Source organism: Eptatretus burgeri, chromosome 4 (assembly GCF_056783735.1).
Source record: "Eptatretus burgeri isolate ZD-2024b chromosome 4, Ebu_testis_v1, whole genome shotgun sequence".
NCBI lineage: Eukaryota > Metazoa > Chordata > Myxini > Myxiniformes > Myxinidae > Eptatretus > Eptatretus burgeri.
The window spans coordinates 107,207,620-107,227,451 of NC_140964.1; the positions used below are offsets into that span (position 1 = coordinate 107,207,620).

Here is a 19,832-nt window from a genome sequence, read left to right on the forward strand (position 1 = left end):
ACATTATTGAATTACGAATAGGATTTAGTCTAACCAGTTGTTATTGCCAAGTCTTCCTTCGATGTCCTCCCGATCATAATGAACGCCGGAAATTTCATCGCCATTTTCCTCTGCTTGTCCTGCTTCGGGCTCAAACTGCTAAGGCGGTATTTCATTTCCAGCTGCCTGAACTTCACCTCCCGCAACTGTGTTATCCGACAATTCTCCATGTGATTCAGACCAAAATCCTTCATGTCTCTCACACTCACTGTCGTTACCAGACAAATGAAAGTCCATGCCATCCATTATTCAAAAGCAAATGTTCGATTTTTTTTTTAAAGCAGAAATTAACGAAGCGATTGAGTCGACCAATCAAATGTGGAAACACAGAAAGCTAATAGAATCACGTAGACCACCAACCCGAGTAATTTATGTGTAGCCTTTGTAATCCTGTAGTTGACATCATGTGGGTTACGCCCCGTTCAGGAGAATTTTTAGGGGTGTTCCCGAAGGTTTGTTTTTTTAATTTTACATTTTAAAGAATGAGTATTGTGAAAAAACATTGTCAGATCTGAAGTCACGATGAAAAACTCCTATAGGACATATATAAATGAAATTTCAGTACTTTTGCATGTCAGGGGACCTTTAAGCAAATGTAATCGCTGTCGCAACAACAACAAAAAAAATCTAGTAGTAAATTTATGGCTCAGAAATTTTACAAACTTGTAAAATTTGGATCTTCCATGTTGTCTTTGCAGGTATGTGTGTGTGCGTGTGTGTGCGTGTGTGCGCGTGTGTGTGCGTGTGTGCGCGTGTGTGTGCGTGTGTGTGTGCGTGTGTGTGTGTGTGTGTGTGTGTGTGTGTGTGTGTGTGTGTGTGTGTGTGTGTGTGTGTGTGTGTGTGTGTGTGTGTGTGTGTGTGTCTGTCTGTCTGTCTTCCATAACTCCAAAACCATGAAACTTAGAGGCCTGAATAGTGAAGTAGATTGCAGAAAGATCGTGCAAATTATGATACAAGCATCAAATTTGGCATTTATGTTCTGCAGGGCTTTCTGATAAAATCTGCCCGATTGGCCATTTGGAAATCCATATTTTGAAAAATTTGAAAAAAAAAAAAAAAACTTAAAAAAAATTTGAAGTCACAGCTGGCTGAAATTCTTGAAGCGCAAATGAACATCCCAGACAGAGAACCAAGGGGAGATGCAGTCATCATTGATGGCTCAGCACTTATCAATGCCCTACCTCCACGCACTTCAAAGATATTTGATGACTATGCTAAGAAGACATCATCCCAAAGGTGGAATCCGATGGTGCCAGGTACGAGAGGGTGGACGTATTGTTTGATGTGTACAAGAAGTCAAGTCTGAAGTCCGAGGCAAGGTCGAAAAGGGGGCAAGGAATCAGAAGAAGAGTGACAGGAACCAGTAAACCCCAAGTAACTGGAGAAGCTTTCTTCGAGATGACAGCAACAAGACTGAGCTGTTTCACTTCCTTGCGGAAAAGATGTTTGACACACAGACGACAAGCACAGTCATTGTCACAAAAGGAGAAGATGCCATTAGCAACACAAGGAAGTCACTGTATGCTGTGTCTCCATGTTGTCATGAAGAAGCTGACACTCGAATATTTGTACACGCCAGGGATGCAACGACGGATGGTAGCAAGTCCATTATCATTAAGGCTAATGACACGGACGTACTAGTCATAGCAATATCTGTACAGCCATCCTTACAGGAACTAGGTCTTGAGAACATGTGGATTGCCTTTGGCCAAGTAGCCAAGGCACGATGGATTCCAGTCCATGAGGTAGTTTCTGCAATAGGGCCTGAGAAAGCTAGAGGGATCCCTATGTCAGATGTGACGTCATGTCTGCCTTCCACGGTAAAGGGAAGAAAACTGAATGGCAGACTTGGAACGTCTTTGATGATGTTTCTGAAACATTCACCAATCTCAGCCAGCATCCAACATTGATTCGTGATCTTGACTTTTTTAAGTTTTTTTTTTTTGTTTTTTTTTTCTCAAAATTTGGATTTTCAAATGGCCAATCAGGCAGATTTGATTAGAATCCCCTGGAGAACAAATGTGACAAATTTGATGCTTGTATCATCATTTGCACGATTCCTCTCAAAAATTGCTGTTATCTGCCCCCACTAGAAACTTTGCCTGCACTCAAAGAGAACTTTAAGGTGGTGCATGAATGAAAACTGGGTGTTTGGGTAAATTAAAAATTCCCCTTTTGAAGATAATTAACAACCTTATATAATTATATCCTTTATCAGGTGCACTCGGACACCTCGCTCTCCCTCGAGGGGATCTTAATCCACTTTTTTCTTTTTTTGGCCAGCTCAACAATGCCTCGACTTGGAACAGGTCGCAATGATTTATTAATGATAAAAAAATTCACTTTCCTCACTCGTATCATCGAAGGCCTTATGTTCATATCTTCAAATCACTGGATACATTGCAATGCTTATAAATGCCTGGAGACGTCAGCGTTTGTGGTTTTATTTCATTTCCACACATGCCATAATCTCTTAAACTTGGCCGAATTACAAAATTTAAGCTCCAGAATTGAACTTAGTAGCAGTTACGACCTCTAAAAAAGTGGATATCCCATTTTTTATGGGATATTTTTTTTTATGGGATATCCCAAAAGTTATCATTTCCAATGATAACTGTGCTCTGCAGAATTTTTTATACGTGATTACAAACAAAAAAAAAATAAAAAAAACATACAAGCTGACTAACATATTTTGTCAAATTCAGACATATTTTGACATTCCGGCGTTTCCACGAGGTGTATAATATGATGGATCGGCAATCGCTAATCGCTTTCCAAGCCAACCATGCCTTGTCAACAGTTTCATTGGAGTACTTTCTTGAGTGCTTATGCCACTTGACGAGCGCTCTCCAAGCTGCTTGGTTGTTGTGTTGGTAAAAGCACCCATGCTTTCAATCTAACACATCAATTGGACATACATTTCCACCTTTGGGCCCCACGGTGCCATGCGGTAGTTGCCTCGGGGAGGTGTCTCATCCGCTGAAAATGTGCAATTTTATTTTTGCAGGGCATTGCTTTGTTTAACCTTTTTGTGTGATCTGCTTTCATAATCCACCCCTCACTTAGACCTCGATGCATATCAAATCCTCCGCCACGCAATGCCTGATGCATTAGAACATATTGGGGCCAATAACTTTTTGAAATATGCTACGTATTTTTTTTGGCCCTATCTATCAGTGGTGAAGAATCAATTTAAAAATTGAATTCTTGTTTCTGGATCTGCATTCGGATCTTCACCAAAATCAAATCAATTCGTCCATCTCACAAACTCAACCTGTCCACATTGTTTCGTCTGAATCAGTCCACAATCTTTTGAGATATCTTGCGATATATCATTTTTGCCCCTATCTCTAAATGGTGAAGAATCGCTTAAAATTTTCCAGTTGCCGGATCTGGATCCGGATCTTCACCAAAATCTAATCACTTCATCCTTGTCACACACCCACCCAACCTGTCCACCAAATTTCATCCAAATCCATCCACAACTTTTTGAGACAACCTGCACACAAACAGACAAACAAAAAGCAAACAATAAAGATAGTCATGCATAGCATGATACTTGTGAAATCCATAAAACAAATTTGACTTTAAAAAATAATTGGAGGTTGAATTCAATGACAAAATACACAAATCCTCTTCAAATTTCAAGTTAAATGGATGAAAATTCACAATCTTAGAAATGACTATGTGGACTTTTTGGCCTATGTTGACCTCAAAAATACTTGCTCATTGAGTTCAGTGACCTGATATGCAAATCCTCTTCAAATTTCAAGTCAATTGGATGAAAATTGACAATTTTAGCAATTTGGCCTGATGTTAACCTTTTTTGGCCTATGTTGACCTCAAAAATAATTGGTGGTTGAATTCAGAAACCTGGTATGCAAATCCTCTTAAAATTTCAAGTAAATGAGGTGAAATTGAGGATCGTAGAAATTCCACCTTAGTTGTTGACCTTTGGTCTACGACCTTTTGGTTGATGTAGACCTCAAAAATAATTGGCTCGTTGAATTCAGTGACCTGAAATATAAATCATCTTCAAATTTCAAGTCAATCTGATAAAAATTGAGGATTTTGAAAATCCAACCTTGGTTGTTGACCTTTGACCGATGTTCTAAAATTGTCGGATGAAACTTGATGGACACGTTTGGTGTGTGACAAGGATTAATTGATTCGATTTTGGTGAATATCTGAATCCGGATCCAGATTCGAGAATTTTTTAGGTGTTTCTTCTACATTGATATACGGGGCCAAAACGATGTATGTATAGCATGTTATTTCTAAAAGTTGTGGACGACTTGTGACAAAACGAGGTGGAAGAGTTGGTTAGGTGACAAGAAGAAGCCGATTTGATTTTGGTTAAAGGGGCTGTCACACCTTGATGTTTTAGCCAGCATATGGCAAGGTATCAAAATGTATGTAAACTGCTGGCATACGCTTAACTATTGATGTTTTTTTAAGTTTTGGGTGTATAATAACGTGTTGGACGTATGCATAACGTATTAGTAAGGTACACAGAACATTTCAATCACATATAGATAACTTATACCAACGAATGCTAAGCGTGTTGTTGGCGTTCACAACCTATGCCCAACGATAGTCTAACTTATGCATAGCGCGGCAGCGTATCGCTGACGATCACGTGGCGTAGGCTATTAATAGACTGCTGCTCGACGATTTAAATCATAACCGCACTAGACATCGAAGTGTGAAGCCACTGTCACACCTTGACGTTTTAGCCAGCGTATGCCGACGTATGAAAAATTTGCAGAACCAAGCTGTCACACGTCGAATACATTATGGGTAAGTTTTGTATACGTTAAGAGCACGCTGGCATACGTCGTCATACACAGAGTACGTCGAGAAATTTTCAGCATGTTGAAAATTTCTCGACGTACTCGGCGTATTACACACGTTCCACATACGCTGGCATAAGTTGTTGGCACGTTATATAATATAATTAATAGGCTACCACTCTAATGTGGTTATAAAATAATAACAATAACCGATTTAAATCATAACCGCACTAGAAATCAAAGTGTCAACATCAGTCATACCGAAGAAAAAAAAAAGCCAGGGGTTCTGGAACACTGACGCTAACCATTACCTTGACGTGTTTCGACTTATGAGTAACTTACAAGTAACGTGTGTCGACGTGTGTTAACGATCGCGTAACATGCCTACAACTTATGGCCAAGCGTATGCGAAACGTGTGAGTCATACGCTGGCATACGTCGAAAAATTTCAAGCATGGAAAATTTGTCTCACACCTCGGCATATGACAACGTATGCCAGCGTACTACGACGTATGCCAGCATGCTCTTAACGTATACAAACTTACCCATAACGTATTCGACGTGTGCCAGCGTTTTAGCCAAATTTTGCATACGTCAGGCATACGCTGGCTAAATTGTCAAGGTGTGACAGGGCCTGAAGATCCGGAATCTGATCAGACCTATCAGTGGCATACAACATGTAAACTATTCACCCGAGCGGAAGTATGCTCTCTCCGGAGTGCCATTCCTTTTCACCAAGTTGTCACTCCGAGTGGTTTTTCATTTCTTTGTTTATACCTCACGTTAAATAGCACCTGACAAAATGAAAACTGTAAATCGTGCAAGCTGATTATAACCCTCAAAAACTTAACTGTCATACAAACTCTACATTTCCCCTTAAAGGGTTTAACCTGCAGTTCCCATTTGGCCAGAATGGAATTTCATTTTTACACAAATTTCTAAACTTTAATAGTTTTCTCAATAAAAAATATCTACATTTCATACTATTTTACATGGTTTAAATCGGATTGTCTCAAAATTGCTTTTTTCATTGTTATGACATTGTTAACTATATGCTACGCAGGCTATTGATTAATGGATCCAGACTAACAGTAACAAGACATGCCAGTATGCCTGTAAAGTTTTCGAAGTATTCAAGCTCAAGCTGATACTCCTCTGCCACGTGAACTATTCACACACAAGCACATAATGTCACCGGTGGGAGTTTGGACTGAATAGCCATGGCATGGATGAAAAATTTATGTTATGCCAAAGCAGTGTGTTCTACCTGCATGCCTTGATTAACAGCGCCCTTTATTTTATTTGTTTGGAGCGGGGCATGGGTGGCTCGACGGTCGTCCCATTATGACTAATTTTCAATTCCAATAACCAGTACATGGAATGTATTTGTTTGTTTTTCATGAGATTACTGTTTTATTTCATTTTAATAACATGTAATTCCCTGTCTGCTACATCCACCATGCCTAGGCAAAGCTGAAATCTGAACGAAATCGTGCACGTGTTGCTGAGGCTTACCAAAAACTGTCGCATGCTCAGCGGCAGGAGGCGGCCCAGGCCCGACGTGAAGAGCGACGCCGTGCGGAAAAGCAACGCATCATGGATGAGGAAGATCCGGAGAAACAACGTCGACTCGAGGTTGGCTCTCTCCTTACTTGCCATTGGCTTTACTTGCATCGGAAATGAATGTTCCAGCCGATGTTTATTCACATTCAGGGGCCTCCCTGCCCTGGAGTTTTATACTGATTTTTATTGCTGGATTTATTTTAGAATAACATTATTATATTCATTTATATTTGCTTATATCCAGTGCTCGACACCAACTCTTTTTTTTTCTTTGCGTGGGGGGGGGGGGGTCCTAGTCATATTTGGGCAACAATTTCTAAATTTGGTTGCTGGGGCAAAAATGCAATCATTGTTTTTTATTTTTGTTTTTTTTCTTCACTCATTTCCTGACTAGCTTTCACTGCAACAAATGGATACTTATACACATCAATAGCTTTAAAATGGGAGAGGGCAAACAGTGCTCGTATAAGCAGATGAACAAGAGAATCTCCTTCAGCATCCTTTCTATCTGCAGGAACACTCTTGGGGTTTGCTTCAACACCACATTGTCTTTTAGCAGATGCAAACCCAAATGGAGACGGCCTTTTCTGACTCATCATTGGTTCGGATGTTGAAAATGATCGCTCAAGATTAAATGAAATTTCGCTTGGCACAGGTTGAATGTCATTAATTATTCACCCCTCCCCCTTACATAGAATGTTCCAGAAAACATACTTGCATGACGAGACCAGAACTCGGTGGAGTGCATACCTCCACCAGGATGAACAGTATACATTTACTATGCCACTGATAGGCGAGATCTGCATCAGAGCTTCACCAAAATATCATCAATTCATCCTTATCACACACCCAACCTGTCCACCAGGTTTCGGACAAATCCATGCACAACATTTTTGAGATATTCTCCTCACAGACAGACACAGACAGACAGAGAGACAAAAAAATGCGTGAAAACATAACCTCCGTTCACTCGTATTAAACCTAGATATAGCATGCAGCATAACTACGTTTTACAAACTGTTCACCTCAGTTCACAATTTTTCTTCTCCTGTGAAATTATTTCAAACAATTATTTATGTTGATGCATGTGCTTTTTATACAAACAACAACAATAATAATAGTAGTAATAATAATAATAAGAAGAAAAAGAGCCATCAGAGATTGCAGACCCTCACCAGGACTTGTTTTGGGTGGTGTTTGGGTAGTTTTGTGTTGCATATTTTGTGTGGTGTTTGTGTACTGGTGTGTAACGTAATTAATAATAGACATAACTAGAACTGCCACTTTATAACTGCTGGCAGTGATGACCGGGTACCAAGATGTCCCGCTTTGATGCAACCCTGCTTTGAACGGACACTTGGACCCTGACCCATGAAGTTTATTATTACTCAATTGAATTCAGAATGAGATCAACATAAATTAAATTCAAATCAAATGGAAGCCCAAATAGGTGTACAGTCCTGCAATGGCATCGTCAGAAGGAACCCAAACAAGCAAAAAGCAAAGATGAAGTCATCAGGAGGAACCTGGATAGGATTTGGGTTTCAGCTGCTGCTCATCTTCCCTCAAACCCATCCAGGCATAGCCAAGTGAGCCTTATTTAAAAAAAGAAATGATAAAGCACCAAGTTCAAAAAAAAAAAACTCTGGCTGCCAAACCATGTCTTTGATCAGGTTGAAATTTAAAACATGCCTTCCACATCATGACCAGATCATAATTGCAAAGTTTCACATGATTTATGAAGTGCTTCAAGAATTTTTTTTTTAATAATTTTCATTCGATCCAATATGTGGATTGTGACATCAATTGTTCATGAATACCCTGGTATCCCCAAGGCTTGGGGAACATTTGTGAAGTTTCCCCTCTATGTCCAGCCGTTCTGGAAATGAAGATTTTTTTTTATAGGTTTTAGGGTAAATGCAATATGGCTGCCAAACCATGTGACCTATGATATCGTATCTGTGAACGTCTTGTTCCTCAAAGATAGGTGGTCATACTTGTAAAGTTTTGTTCAGCCATTTCAGAGAAGATTTTTCAAGTTTTATTTTATTTTAAACAATATGGCTGCCAAATCACATGACCGATGACCTCATTTTTTTTTTGTGCAGACCAATTTATCCCGAGATGACCTTCAAAATTTTTCATACTGATCGGATGTCACGTTCTACATATGCAATTATGGCATCATAATGAAGGCACCTCTGACATAAAAAATATCACTTATTCCCTACATGGAGGACTTGCCATGTGCCAAGTTTCTATTTTTTCTTTGGTTCGGTTTCAGAGATACAGACATCCAAAGTTTTTCCATTTTTCCAACATGGCTACCATACCACATGACCTATGACGTCATAATTATCGTTAAATCATTCTCCATGAGTTGTCACTCCTGGTGGAATTTTTTTTTCTCGATCTGACAAGTGGTTGGGGAGAAAAACACGAAAGTTCTGTGCGGACGGACAAACACAGACAGACAAACAAATTGACCCAAATGCAAACCCTCTTCTCAGGCCAGGGTAATAATAACAAATAAATCTTTTTAATGAACACATAATTTGGGTCATACATACATTTGAACAACAATTGAAATAAACCAATGTCACCCGCAGGGTGACCCGTATCTTGCCAAAAGGTGACCACGTGTGACTTCTTTAAGGTCACACTGAGGTGAACAGAGCTGCTATCCACCAGGAGCGACTCCTTGAGGAATAGCTGCTTATGAGAGATTCCGATGAGAATCGTTCTACAGAGTAACCATGAAAAATATGCTTTTGCCTCATAACGTCACCAAATGACGTCATAATGTCTCAAGCTTGACATATCTAGAAAGCACTCATCGAGGTGTTCAATTTGAGGTACTACACGATGTGGTTCCTAAAACTTGAAAATTTGACCTTGGGGTCAAATATGTTTGACCTGAGGCGCTAACCATGAAGGTCAAGGCCAATCGCCACCAAAAATTAATCAGCTGAGCGCCAGACCATGAACTATAGTCCCATGAAGTTTGAAGACGATCCGATCAAAATTACTCAAAAAATAAGGGTTTCGTCGACTCCCCTGATTTGCAACAAAGTGACCTTGACCTTTGACCTTGACCTTCAAAATTTTGTGCACTGAAAGGGACCTCTATAGGCCTCTGATATGCGAAGTTACAAAAATTTCCAATGATAACTGTGCTCTGCAGAATTTTTTATACGTGATTACAGACAATAAAAAATAAAAAAAACATACAAGCTGACTAACATATCTTGCCAAAACGAATTCTTGTCATTTCGCACAAACACAATTCTAATCGGCAATTGTAACTTGTTTTGGTTTTACAAGTGAACACATGAGCATCGAGCAAGGTAAGTTTGTTCATGTCGAATACACGGTTAGTTTAGTGAAGGGCCTTATATAATTGAGGACTTGAGTTGCGCGCGAGCGCGCACACATGCAACACACACACTCTCTCGTCTGCTCCGCCCTCTCTCCTCTCTTGCATCTGGCCCGCTCTCTCTCCTCTGAACCGTATTGAAGAGGTCGCAGACACCTCGTAATTCTCTCTCTCTCTCTCTCTCTCTCTCTCTCTCTCTCTCTCTCTCTCTCTCTCTCTCTCTCTCTCTCTCTCTCTCTCTCTCTCTCTCTCTCTCTCTCTCTCTCTCTCTCTCTCTCTCTCTCTCTCTCTCTCTCTCTCTCTCTCTCTCTCTCTCTCTCTCTCTCTCTCTCTCTCTCTCTCTCTCTCTCTCTCTCTCTCTCTCTCTCTCTCTCTCTCTCTCTCTCTCTCTCTCTCTCTCTCTCTCTCTCTCTCTCTCTCTCTCTCTCTCTCTCTCTCTCTCTCTCTCTCTCTCTCTCTCTCTCTCTCTCTCTCTCTCTCTCGCTTTCTAACCTTCCTTAGGAATGATTTCTGGTGGTGCCTGTCATGCTTATATAAGGTACAATTGTGTAAGTTATTGATAACAGGTAAATTCTGCGCTGTCTTGTTTCTTCTATACTAATAAAATGCAGTGAGTGAGTGAGTCTCCTCCATAACTCCAAAACTGTAAAACCTAGCAGCCTGAAACTTTGCATACATACTAAGAAAACTCCAAGGAAGTGCAGGAGTGAAAATTGTGTGATTTGGTACATTAAAACACCCCTTTTGAAGATAATTAACGTCCTTATTTAATTTTATCCTTCATCAGGTGATACTCGACCACCTCACTGTCTGGGGTCTTAAGGCGTTTCCTGGGTAACCTCATTGGGGTTTGAAGCCACCATGTTTTTTTGGCCTGCTCAACCATGCTTTGACTTGGAACAGGCCACAACGATTTCTTTACGATACTTTTTTTTCACTTGTATCACTCATATTTTTGAATGCCTGTTCATAATATTGTTGTAGATTCGACGGCACTTGACAGCACCGCCGTCTCAGGGGTTATAACGCCGGCTTGTTCGGCACAGGTCTCGGGTCACGTGCCTCAGATCGCGATACCAAAGTACACCTGGGCCTTACCAGTTGGGGATATAGACCCCGGCTACAGACTGGGTTTGATCAGAGACCGAGCGAAGTCTGCCACAGTCCGTAGCCCATTTGGTTTTATATACAAATCGAGCGGATTGTTCCTCAGCGTGGCACGAATAAATTTGAGGTGGCAACTTTCATATGAATCAGCCAGATTTATTGGCGACACATCGGGTAACATGACACAAGCAAAGCATTCACAAGCTTTATCATTCATCTATAACCCGCTCTTAACTAGGGAGCTACGGATACGGGTTTCGAAGGGAGCCCTTACGAAATAAACCTGAGGCCTGGCCACATGCAGACAAGACACAGAGTACTTGGTGATGCCTCATGGACGAGAGGAAAAGTGTCGAAGACATGCATGCGGTTCGTGAGAAGCCGATATCAACGGATTTGAGCACCCAGCTTGAGCACGCCGCGTGGCAAGATGGCGGCGACGCACTCCTTTCGGCACCGCTCGCGCACCAGCCTTGGCACGTCCAGCCCCCATAAGGTTGACGGCACCGGAGAGGAAGATCTATGGTATGTTCCAGCTGGTTTCTCACAAGGTCCAGTATGCGAATCCAGGCCTGGCCTGCACACCAGACTAGGCCAAGTCTTGGTGTTGGACTCTGCAGGTGGATCGACGGGATGAAAGACATGTCGAGCCATGCAGGGAGCAAAGACAGTCAGAGGCTGCGTGACTGGACTCAGGATGAACCTGTGGAGGTCCTGCAGGCTGGATCCATGGCCGAGGAGGAACAGCTCGTCGAGTCACTCTTCACGAAACAGATCCAGACTCACTCAGGCAGTTCCTCTTGCCTTTTGGGGCGGACCTCTTGGGACCGCCTCTGGGGACCCTTGATTGGTCCATTGTTCGAGATTGCAGCAGCTCTCCGCCAATGGGTTGCCGGCACGTCTTGTTTACTGACTCTGTCAGGGCGCTGGGTAGGGGCTCGTTAGAAGGGGGGAAGGAAAAAAGAAGACGCCTCTTGGTACACCACCACTGTATGAACACTGGACAGCCTGCTACACCTCCCGACACACATGTAACGTCCGATTACCAAACAACCTGGCTAAACATGCATTTAAGGGGTAATCTGGGCTAATCCTATATTTAATAACCCACTAAGGGCCCATTTCCACAACAATATAGCGATGAATCGCTGGGTATATTGCAGTGCTTATAAATGCCTGGAGACACCAGCATTCGTGGCTTTATTTAATTTGCATATTTGAATAATCGAGAGAATATTGCACTAAGCATTATTAGAATATGTAAGCTTCAGATTTTAAAGTATCAGCAGTTCCGACTCCCTCACAAAGTGTTGATTTGTCCAACTCGGACATTGCATGGGCGTTTCTGGGTGCATAGTTTTATCTATGGCAATTGGTCATCGCTTGCCCAGCCATGCGTTCCGTTGGAGTGTTTGACTGCTGAAGCCACTTACTGAGCTGTACAGTACAGTTTGTGTCCTGATCGGGATGTGCAGTCGACAGTTGCTACGAGGTAGAGGTACGTATACAGCACACACGGATGTGGTACATATGGATAGATTTGGATTTGTACAGACTCTGCGGGTGTGTGGATATGCCATGCCTGTTACGGGTGTCGTTGTGGAAAAGTTTCATCCCATATCTTGTGGAGGGTCATTCAGCCGATTTCTGAGCCGTTTGCCGTATTAACATGTTTTCTAAATTACCAAGCCAATTTTTTTTCCAACTGTCACACGCAGCTGTTTATAAAGAATAATGTTTGTGAACATCTCCCTGAAATGTCTATAGAAATGTAACGTTGTTTTTCGGTGAAAACTACTGAAGGTTTCTGGGTTGTATACAGTACATACTGTAGTCAGTAATCACACTGACTCCAACCTGCCGATAGTGTGTGTGTGTGTGTGTGTGTGTGTGTGTGTGTGTGTGTGTGTGTGTGTGTGTGTGTGTGTGTGTGTGTGTGTGTGTGTGTGTGTGTGTGTGTGTGTGTGTGTGTGTGTGTGTGTTCGTTGATTGGTATCTCCATGTGCTGGTTTCAGAATGTGGAATGGAATCCTCCCAGGGCAGGCTCAAAGCACCCACCTTCATTTCAGTAAGGTGTCACGCTTCATGGACCAAGCTGTGAAGTTTTCTGTTCTCAAAGTTTTGTGCTGAGGGTTCTCTTCAGGATCGTCGCTGAGCCCTGGACAGCTTCCAAATGTAGTTCGTTTGTAATAATATTCCCAGGGATGTTTTTTAGCTCACCAATATAGTAGTTCCTGGGAGCTTATGGGATGGTTTGTCGTCCGTCCGTCCACAAATACTGTACTTGCAAGTTCTTCTCAGAAACTACACATACGATTTCGATGAAATTTGACCACAACCTTTATCACCCATGATGGCATTAAAAAAAAAAAATGGGTGCTGATGGGGTCCACAGAGGGAGTTTACGGAGCGGGGGGGGGGGGGAGAGGAGGTATTTAGTTTTTTTTCTCAAACGATGCACACAATTCTGATGAAACTTCACGACAACTTTCATCACCCATGACGTACCAAAGTTTGTTCATGACAGGAGAAAAATCTGGCTCGATGGGTATTTAAGGGGGGTTGGTCCAAAAATATGTGTTTGCTTTCTTCTCCAAAACTACACAAACAATTCCGATGAAACTTGACCACCATATTCACCACCCGTGATGTACTGAAGTTTGTTCACGACATTAAGAAAATTGGGGTCTCGGAGGGTCTCTGGAGAGAGGGGGTTTGCCCCCAAAATATGCATTTGCTTTATTCTCAGAAACTACACACACAATTCCGATGAAACTTGATCACCATCTTCACTACCAGTGATGTACCAAAGTTTGTTCATGGCATTAAAAAAAAATTGGGGTCTACGGGTGCCGGAGAACCCCTTTGTTCTATGGCCATACATTAGGTTACATTGGATCATACATTAGGTCATACGTGAGCTCCCAAAAATATGTATTTCCTTTCTTTTCTGAAACCACACACAATTCCGATGAAACTTGACCACAACCTTTATCACCTCTTATGTACCAAGGTTTGTTCATGGCATTAAAAAAAAATCCATAGGTATTTACTTTCGTCTCCATTATATATTTTGTGGGTCATCCACGCCTCCCAGTGGTTGCCTGGTTTTCTTGTCCAGCCACTCCCAGTTGAGCACCCAGGGGTTTTGCCCTATATTTAATATCTCTGTGAGGTTCTTTGTCATCATTCCTATTGGTCGAGCTGTCACTGATACAGCTTTGGCATTCTTCAGCTTCCAGGATCTTCTCGCTTCATTCTTGAGGTCTTGGTGTTTGGTCGTTTTCTTGATTTCTGCATCGTTTAGTCCAAAATCACTGGTATTAATACCTCAATAAGCATTGCCTTCTCTTTTTTTTGTACCTAAATATGATATATGGTCGCAACGCTTTGTTTTTGACGTTCACGCTACATAGGATAATTGGTATAGTATAACAACATTTGGTGAGGCATAGCTCTTCCCCCCTTCCAAGCTTCCCCTCCCACCTGCCTCCTCTCTCTCCCCTCCCTCTCCTCTCCCTCTCCTCTCCTTCTCTCCTCTCTGCCTCGCTCTCCCGCTTCTCCCTCCGCTCGCAACCCCCCCTTAACCCCCCCCCCCCAATTAGTGAAGCGACGGTTTGTATTTGGTAGTTGTAAATATTTGCGTATCCTTTTGCCTTACCTGCTTGCTATAAATGTACCCAGTTAGTCACGTGTTTTTACCTCCGTTGGTCCAGCATACTCCGCCCTTAGTGCTTGCCGGGAAGTTCTACCCCATGTAATTTGCTCCTGTTCGCCAGCACACACTCACTGTATGGCTTGGCAGTAATCTGGTGTGCATTGAGGGCACGAGACCCCCCTTGGTGAGGCCATTCACAGGTAAGATATCCCCATGAAGTCGTGAAGCCATGCCAGGATTGGCAGTACCAACTGGCATTCTTGGTTGCTTAGCAACCCACCTGTGCGTGGAGATATCCGTGCTCGCTGGCCTCAGGACTAGGAGTTCAGGGGGAACTTGAGTACTTCCTCTTATGTTGACCCTCAAACCTCAGATCCATAGCAATCTTTCTCCAAGGAACAAAATCAAAGGAATAAACCAACTCTCAATACCATTATTCCTGTACAGCTGTGGAATAATAAACTGGCCACAATCATAATCAATAAACTGGATGTCAAAACAAGGAAACTCACCAACCAGAAAATGTTTCACAAAAATCAATGCATCCTGAGAGAATGTACCTGTCGAGACGAAGGGAGTAGCGGCCTGATTGAGCTCAACCAAGTACACAGAATGACAACTGTAGGATTGGCTGAATACATGAAAAGTGCAACAGAATACCAAATCCAATTTGTAAGCAAACACAAAGACAACAAACCAGAGAAGGTACCCATAACCCACCTCGCATAAAATTTCTGAAGAGAAGATGCTACATAAGAAACTGAAAGAACAACAAATACAGCCCCAATGATTGCAAAAAGACAAAATAAAAATATTAAATGAAGTAACAGATATACACCAACAACTGGGAAAATGATAGAGCAGGAAGGTGTTAAAAAAGAGTTGGGCAGATTGGTAATAGACAAAAGGCTTTTTGGAATGGCTCAAAAGAGGTCAGCCCAACTGGGATGGGGAAAAAATCATTATAAATGCCCAAGACCAAGGACACTACACCAATGGCTTTAAGAATATGGCAGGACTGGGTCAATTAGACAAGGATAGGTTCTGCAAGGTAGAAACAAAGTACGAGCTACCTCCTATCAGGATGTAAAAACTTGTGTCGGAACACAAAGGCCCAACAAGGTATGCAGAGTATTCCACTGGCACATCTGCAAAAGTCTCAATTTTCCAGTTCCAGAAAACTCATGGAAACGTGAACCAAAAGCATTCACTGAAAACAAGGAAGTAATGCTCACGTACAACCTAATGATCCCATCGAGCGTGAACATAGAAAGCAAAGCATTGCGGTTGGATATAGTAGAGAGGTACAAAAAGGAAAATGAGGCATGGCTAATTGAGGCGTCGGTACCCAGCAATTTTGGCCTTAAAACACAGAAATCAAGATAATGACCAAATACCAAGATCTCAATAATGAAGTGAAAAGATCCTGGAAGCTGAAGACCACCGAAATTGTTCCAGTGATCATTGGAGCAATGGGAATGATTAAAAAAGAACCTTAGAGAGATCTTAAAAACACATATCCCTGGGAATATTGCTACAAACAAACTGCAGTTGGAAGCCGTCCAGGGCTCGGTGACCATCCTCAAAAGCCCTCGGAACAAAACTTTGAGAACAAGAATGCTTCACAAATTGGTCCAGGAATCATGATCCCTTACTGAAATGGAGGTGGATACTTTCAAACCTGGCAGGACTCCATTCCACTTTCTGAAACCCGCATTTGGAGATGACCAACAACACACACTGCCTTTCAGATTACCTTTGCATCTTCGCAAGCATTCACACAAAAGATCTCCCCCTCCCCTTACCTCGCGCTGCCTCCCCCTCCCCCTCCCCTCACGCTGCCTCCCCTCGCGCTGCCTCCCCTTGCGCTGCCTCCCCTCGCGCTGCCTCCCCTCGCGCTGCTTCCCCTTGCGCTGCCTCCCCTTACACTGCCTCCCTCTCCCCTCGTGCTGCCTCACCCTCCCCCTCCCCTCATGCTCCCTCCCCCCCCCTCGTGCTCCCTCCCCGTCCCCCTCCCCTCATACTGCTTCGCCCTCCCTTTCCTCCTTTCTCACTGTCTTCCATTTCCTTCTCTCACTGCCTTCCCTTCTCCTCCCCTCACACTATCCTTCTCACAAATCCATTCACAACCACACAACTCTCTGGAGTTTGAGGAGAAGAAGGGATATTAAAGAATGTGTACATTGGACAAATGAAACCTTTTTTTCAGCAGTCGGATCGGTTCCGCAATTCGTCTCAGGTTCAGAGATTCTAGAGCTTATCGTTTTTGTGGAAATGAAATAAAGGCACGAGCATTGGCGTGGCTTTTTCGACAATTGAAGTTAACTGCCCTTCCTTCACTTTCCTTCCCCTTCCCTCATGATTGCCTCCTCCCAAAGTCCCTCCACCCCGCACTGATGTCTCTGGGTGGTGTCCGGGTGTCTTTTCGTGTGACCCGTTTGAATGTGCTGTTTTAACATACCCAATTTTGTTCAATCCTGTATTAATACTGGCACAAGGGGACCATCCCCCCTGTCCCCCCTCGTACTTTCCCTCAAGTGCCCCCCTATGAAATGCATGTCCAGAACACCCCCTTCCCTTACCCACTTCCCCCCTCTTCTGCCCATCCTCCTCGCTCCCTCCCTCCCCCCCCCCAAGAGTGTATAGCATGTGGTGAGGCCTCGCTCGACCCCCACCCTCCTTTCTTCGCTTTCCCCCACTTCCTAGCTCCTTTCCTCACCCTTCCTCACCCTTCCTCACCCCTTCCTCATGCCTCCCCCTCATTCCACCCCACCGCCTTAATATTCCCATCAGCGATGCGACGGGTTGTATTTGCCAGTATTCAATATTGTAATTATGAATGTTCATGGCATGATAACGAAGTTGCCTGACGAAGCAACCAAGCCATTAGTATGGTTGCCCGACACCAAATTTTGGTTGCCCTGGGCAACCGTTAATGTTTGGCCTGTTGTATGCATTGAAAACAATCAATGGTGCAAAGCCACCAAGTCGTCACTTGGCCTCGCCCGAAAAAAGGGGTTTTACGCAACAAACTTGCTCTATACTGTCTTAACTTTAACACTCACTGTCTCCTCGGTGCACATTTTACATGACTTCATCTGCCATGTTCCCTGTTTCAAGAGTAATCTAAGCTTTGTGGTCACATGGTCCATGCTATACTTGCCACAATCTAGTTATTGATCCAACCCTTCCACGTAACAATAGTTTTATAAAGCACGCGTCAATTTGTGTGCAACTCGCACAATGGAAAAGGGTTTTCTGTGAGTTTTTGTTAATTATTTCACTCCTTACTTTCATCTTTCTGAATGAGACAACAATGCAACCACTTAGGCATGGTAATTAATGGGTGTGTGTCCCTTGCAGGAAGCACAGCTTCGTAAAGATCAAAAGAAGCTCGAACGGAAGCAGATCAAGATGAAGCAGTTGAAAGTGAAAGCGATGTGAGAGGCTGCACCCTTTTTAGCTGGTACTGTCAAGCACAGTTTGTGTCCACATTATTTGTGATGGGACATTGCCTTGTGGATTACAATTTTCACCCATGTTTGAAATATTGGAACTTTTACACCCTCCTTCTATATTATCCTCTGTGGTCACGTCTCTATGAAGTTGTAATTCTGCTGCTACAACTCCTTTGGAGTGCCAGTACACCATTTGCAGATGTCAGGGTTTTTTGAGCCGACACATTGGAGTTGAAACCTTTTACATGTTGCATGTGCATGGTGTTTTGAAAAGTACCTGCAAAGAATCAAACTAATTGATGAAAATATCATCTTTGTTTTGGAATAATAAATTTTACGAAGTAAAATGCAAAATGCAAAATGATGAAAATGAATAGATTTACATGAGTAAATTAAGTGTGACTGAACAGCTTTAAGGATGTAAGAAATAAAGTTTAATTACAAGGTCATGAAAAATCATTTTGTCGTCGTATGCTTCCTGTTTTTTTGTTTTTTTTTGTTTCTTTTAAATACAAAAGTGAGTCTGATGCAAGAGCAAAATGACAGTGAGAAACGGGAACGAAACAAACAGGATGTGACTGGATATCTGAGCAAGAGTGCATCCTGGGTCTGGCTCGTGATCAACAAATAGTGGAGAGGGCAGTTTGGACAAGAGCATGAATGAGGTGACAGAAATGTGTTCGACTACCAACCTCTCTGCAGTGGGAGAGGAACAGACTTTTGCACTTCAGCCTCCAGCCAAGTAACTCAAATTAGCTTCCAGGCCTGAGATTTCACTGCTTTGAGGGAGGCAAAAAGAGATCGAGCAGCACCAGTCCCCAAGAGGATACCCACACTCCATCTCATCGTGGATGAAGGTTTTATACATGGTGGCTTGAAAGTCACTCTACCCCTGCTAAATTGTCGCACCTCCCTCCTCCCTCCCTCTCTTCCCCTCCGCCCTCCCCCACCATGGTATGCAGCGACAATGACTCATTGACACTGGAGTCCGCAGGAAGTTAAATGACATGGCAGGCACAAGTTGTTAGCATCGAAGAGCGGTGGGATGCTTGTGTTTGGATGCATGAAAGGGCACACACAGGCCAAACAATTGCTCAAGTGCGGACAGCTTTCGCAGAACGCTTTGGAAAACCTCCACCAAAGCAAACATTGCTGAAGTGGAAAAACGGGCTTTTGAAACAGGAAGTGTGAAGGACAAGAAGTGCAGTGGAAGACCAGTAACAAGAAGAAACGCATGCGCTGCTGTGTTGGAATCAGTTTACCGGTCGTCAAGAAAGAGCCAATGAACTTTGCATACCCTGGACCACTGTGCAAACTCGCATGAAGATCTTCGGTTGAAACCCTGGCGTCCATTTGTGAATGAACAGTGATGTCGACCATGGATCGGCGCTGTGCATCATGCGGTCTTGCTCAACATCTTCCTGACTACCCTGTCTGGAGGAAAAGTGTTGTTTTCGGATGAATGTGCCATCTATCGAAGCTCACCTGCACACCATATGGTGTTTTGGTCGCATTGGAATTGGAGAATCGTCATCCACATGTGATGATATTGGCAGGAATTACCTCAAAACATTCCCCGTATTTTTCGCTTAAAAGTCGATACTTTTTTCCCCCAAAAGCCCAGGCTTCGACCTGTACTCAGAATCGACCTATCTATGGTTTAAGACATTGAATTGCATAAACAAACAATAACGTGGATCTTGTGGATCATAAATAAACAACTCTTGTGGATCATTGGTTAATTTGCTGTGCAACGTCACGTATAGTCTTGTGAGATAACAGATAAGTGGAATTCCATCCGAACCACTCTACAGCCGAACAGCATGATCCAGATCCAG

General features: G+C 42.9%; 1 protein-coding gene across 5 annotated transcripts in view; it reads left to right on the top strand.

Annotated features, from left to right (window-relative positions):
* The window catches only part of CCDC47 (coiled-coil domain containing 47), a 100,497-nt gene extending 82,044 nt beyond the window's left edge, over positions 1-18,453 (top strand). For all 5 annotated transcript variants that reach the window (XM_085879625.1, XM_085879624.1, XM_085879626.1 and 2 more), the window contains 2 exons: positions 6,300-6,467; positions 17,900-18,453. In XM_085879625.1, the coding sequence (XP_085735751.1) occupies positions 6,300-6,467; positions 17,900-17,980 (249 nt within the window). In that variant the 3' untranslated portion in view covers positions 17,981-18,453. The remainder of the gene's footprint in view (positions 1-6,299; positions 6,468-17,899) is intronic.
* Positions 18,454-19,832: the final 1,379 nt, after the last annotated feature.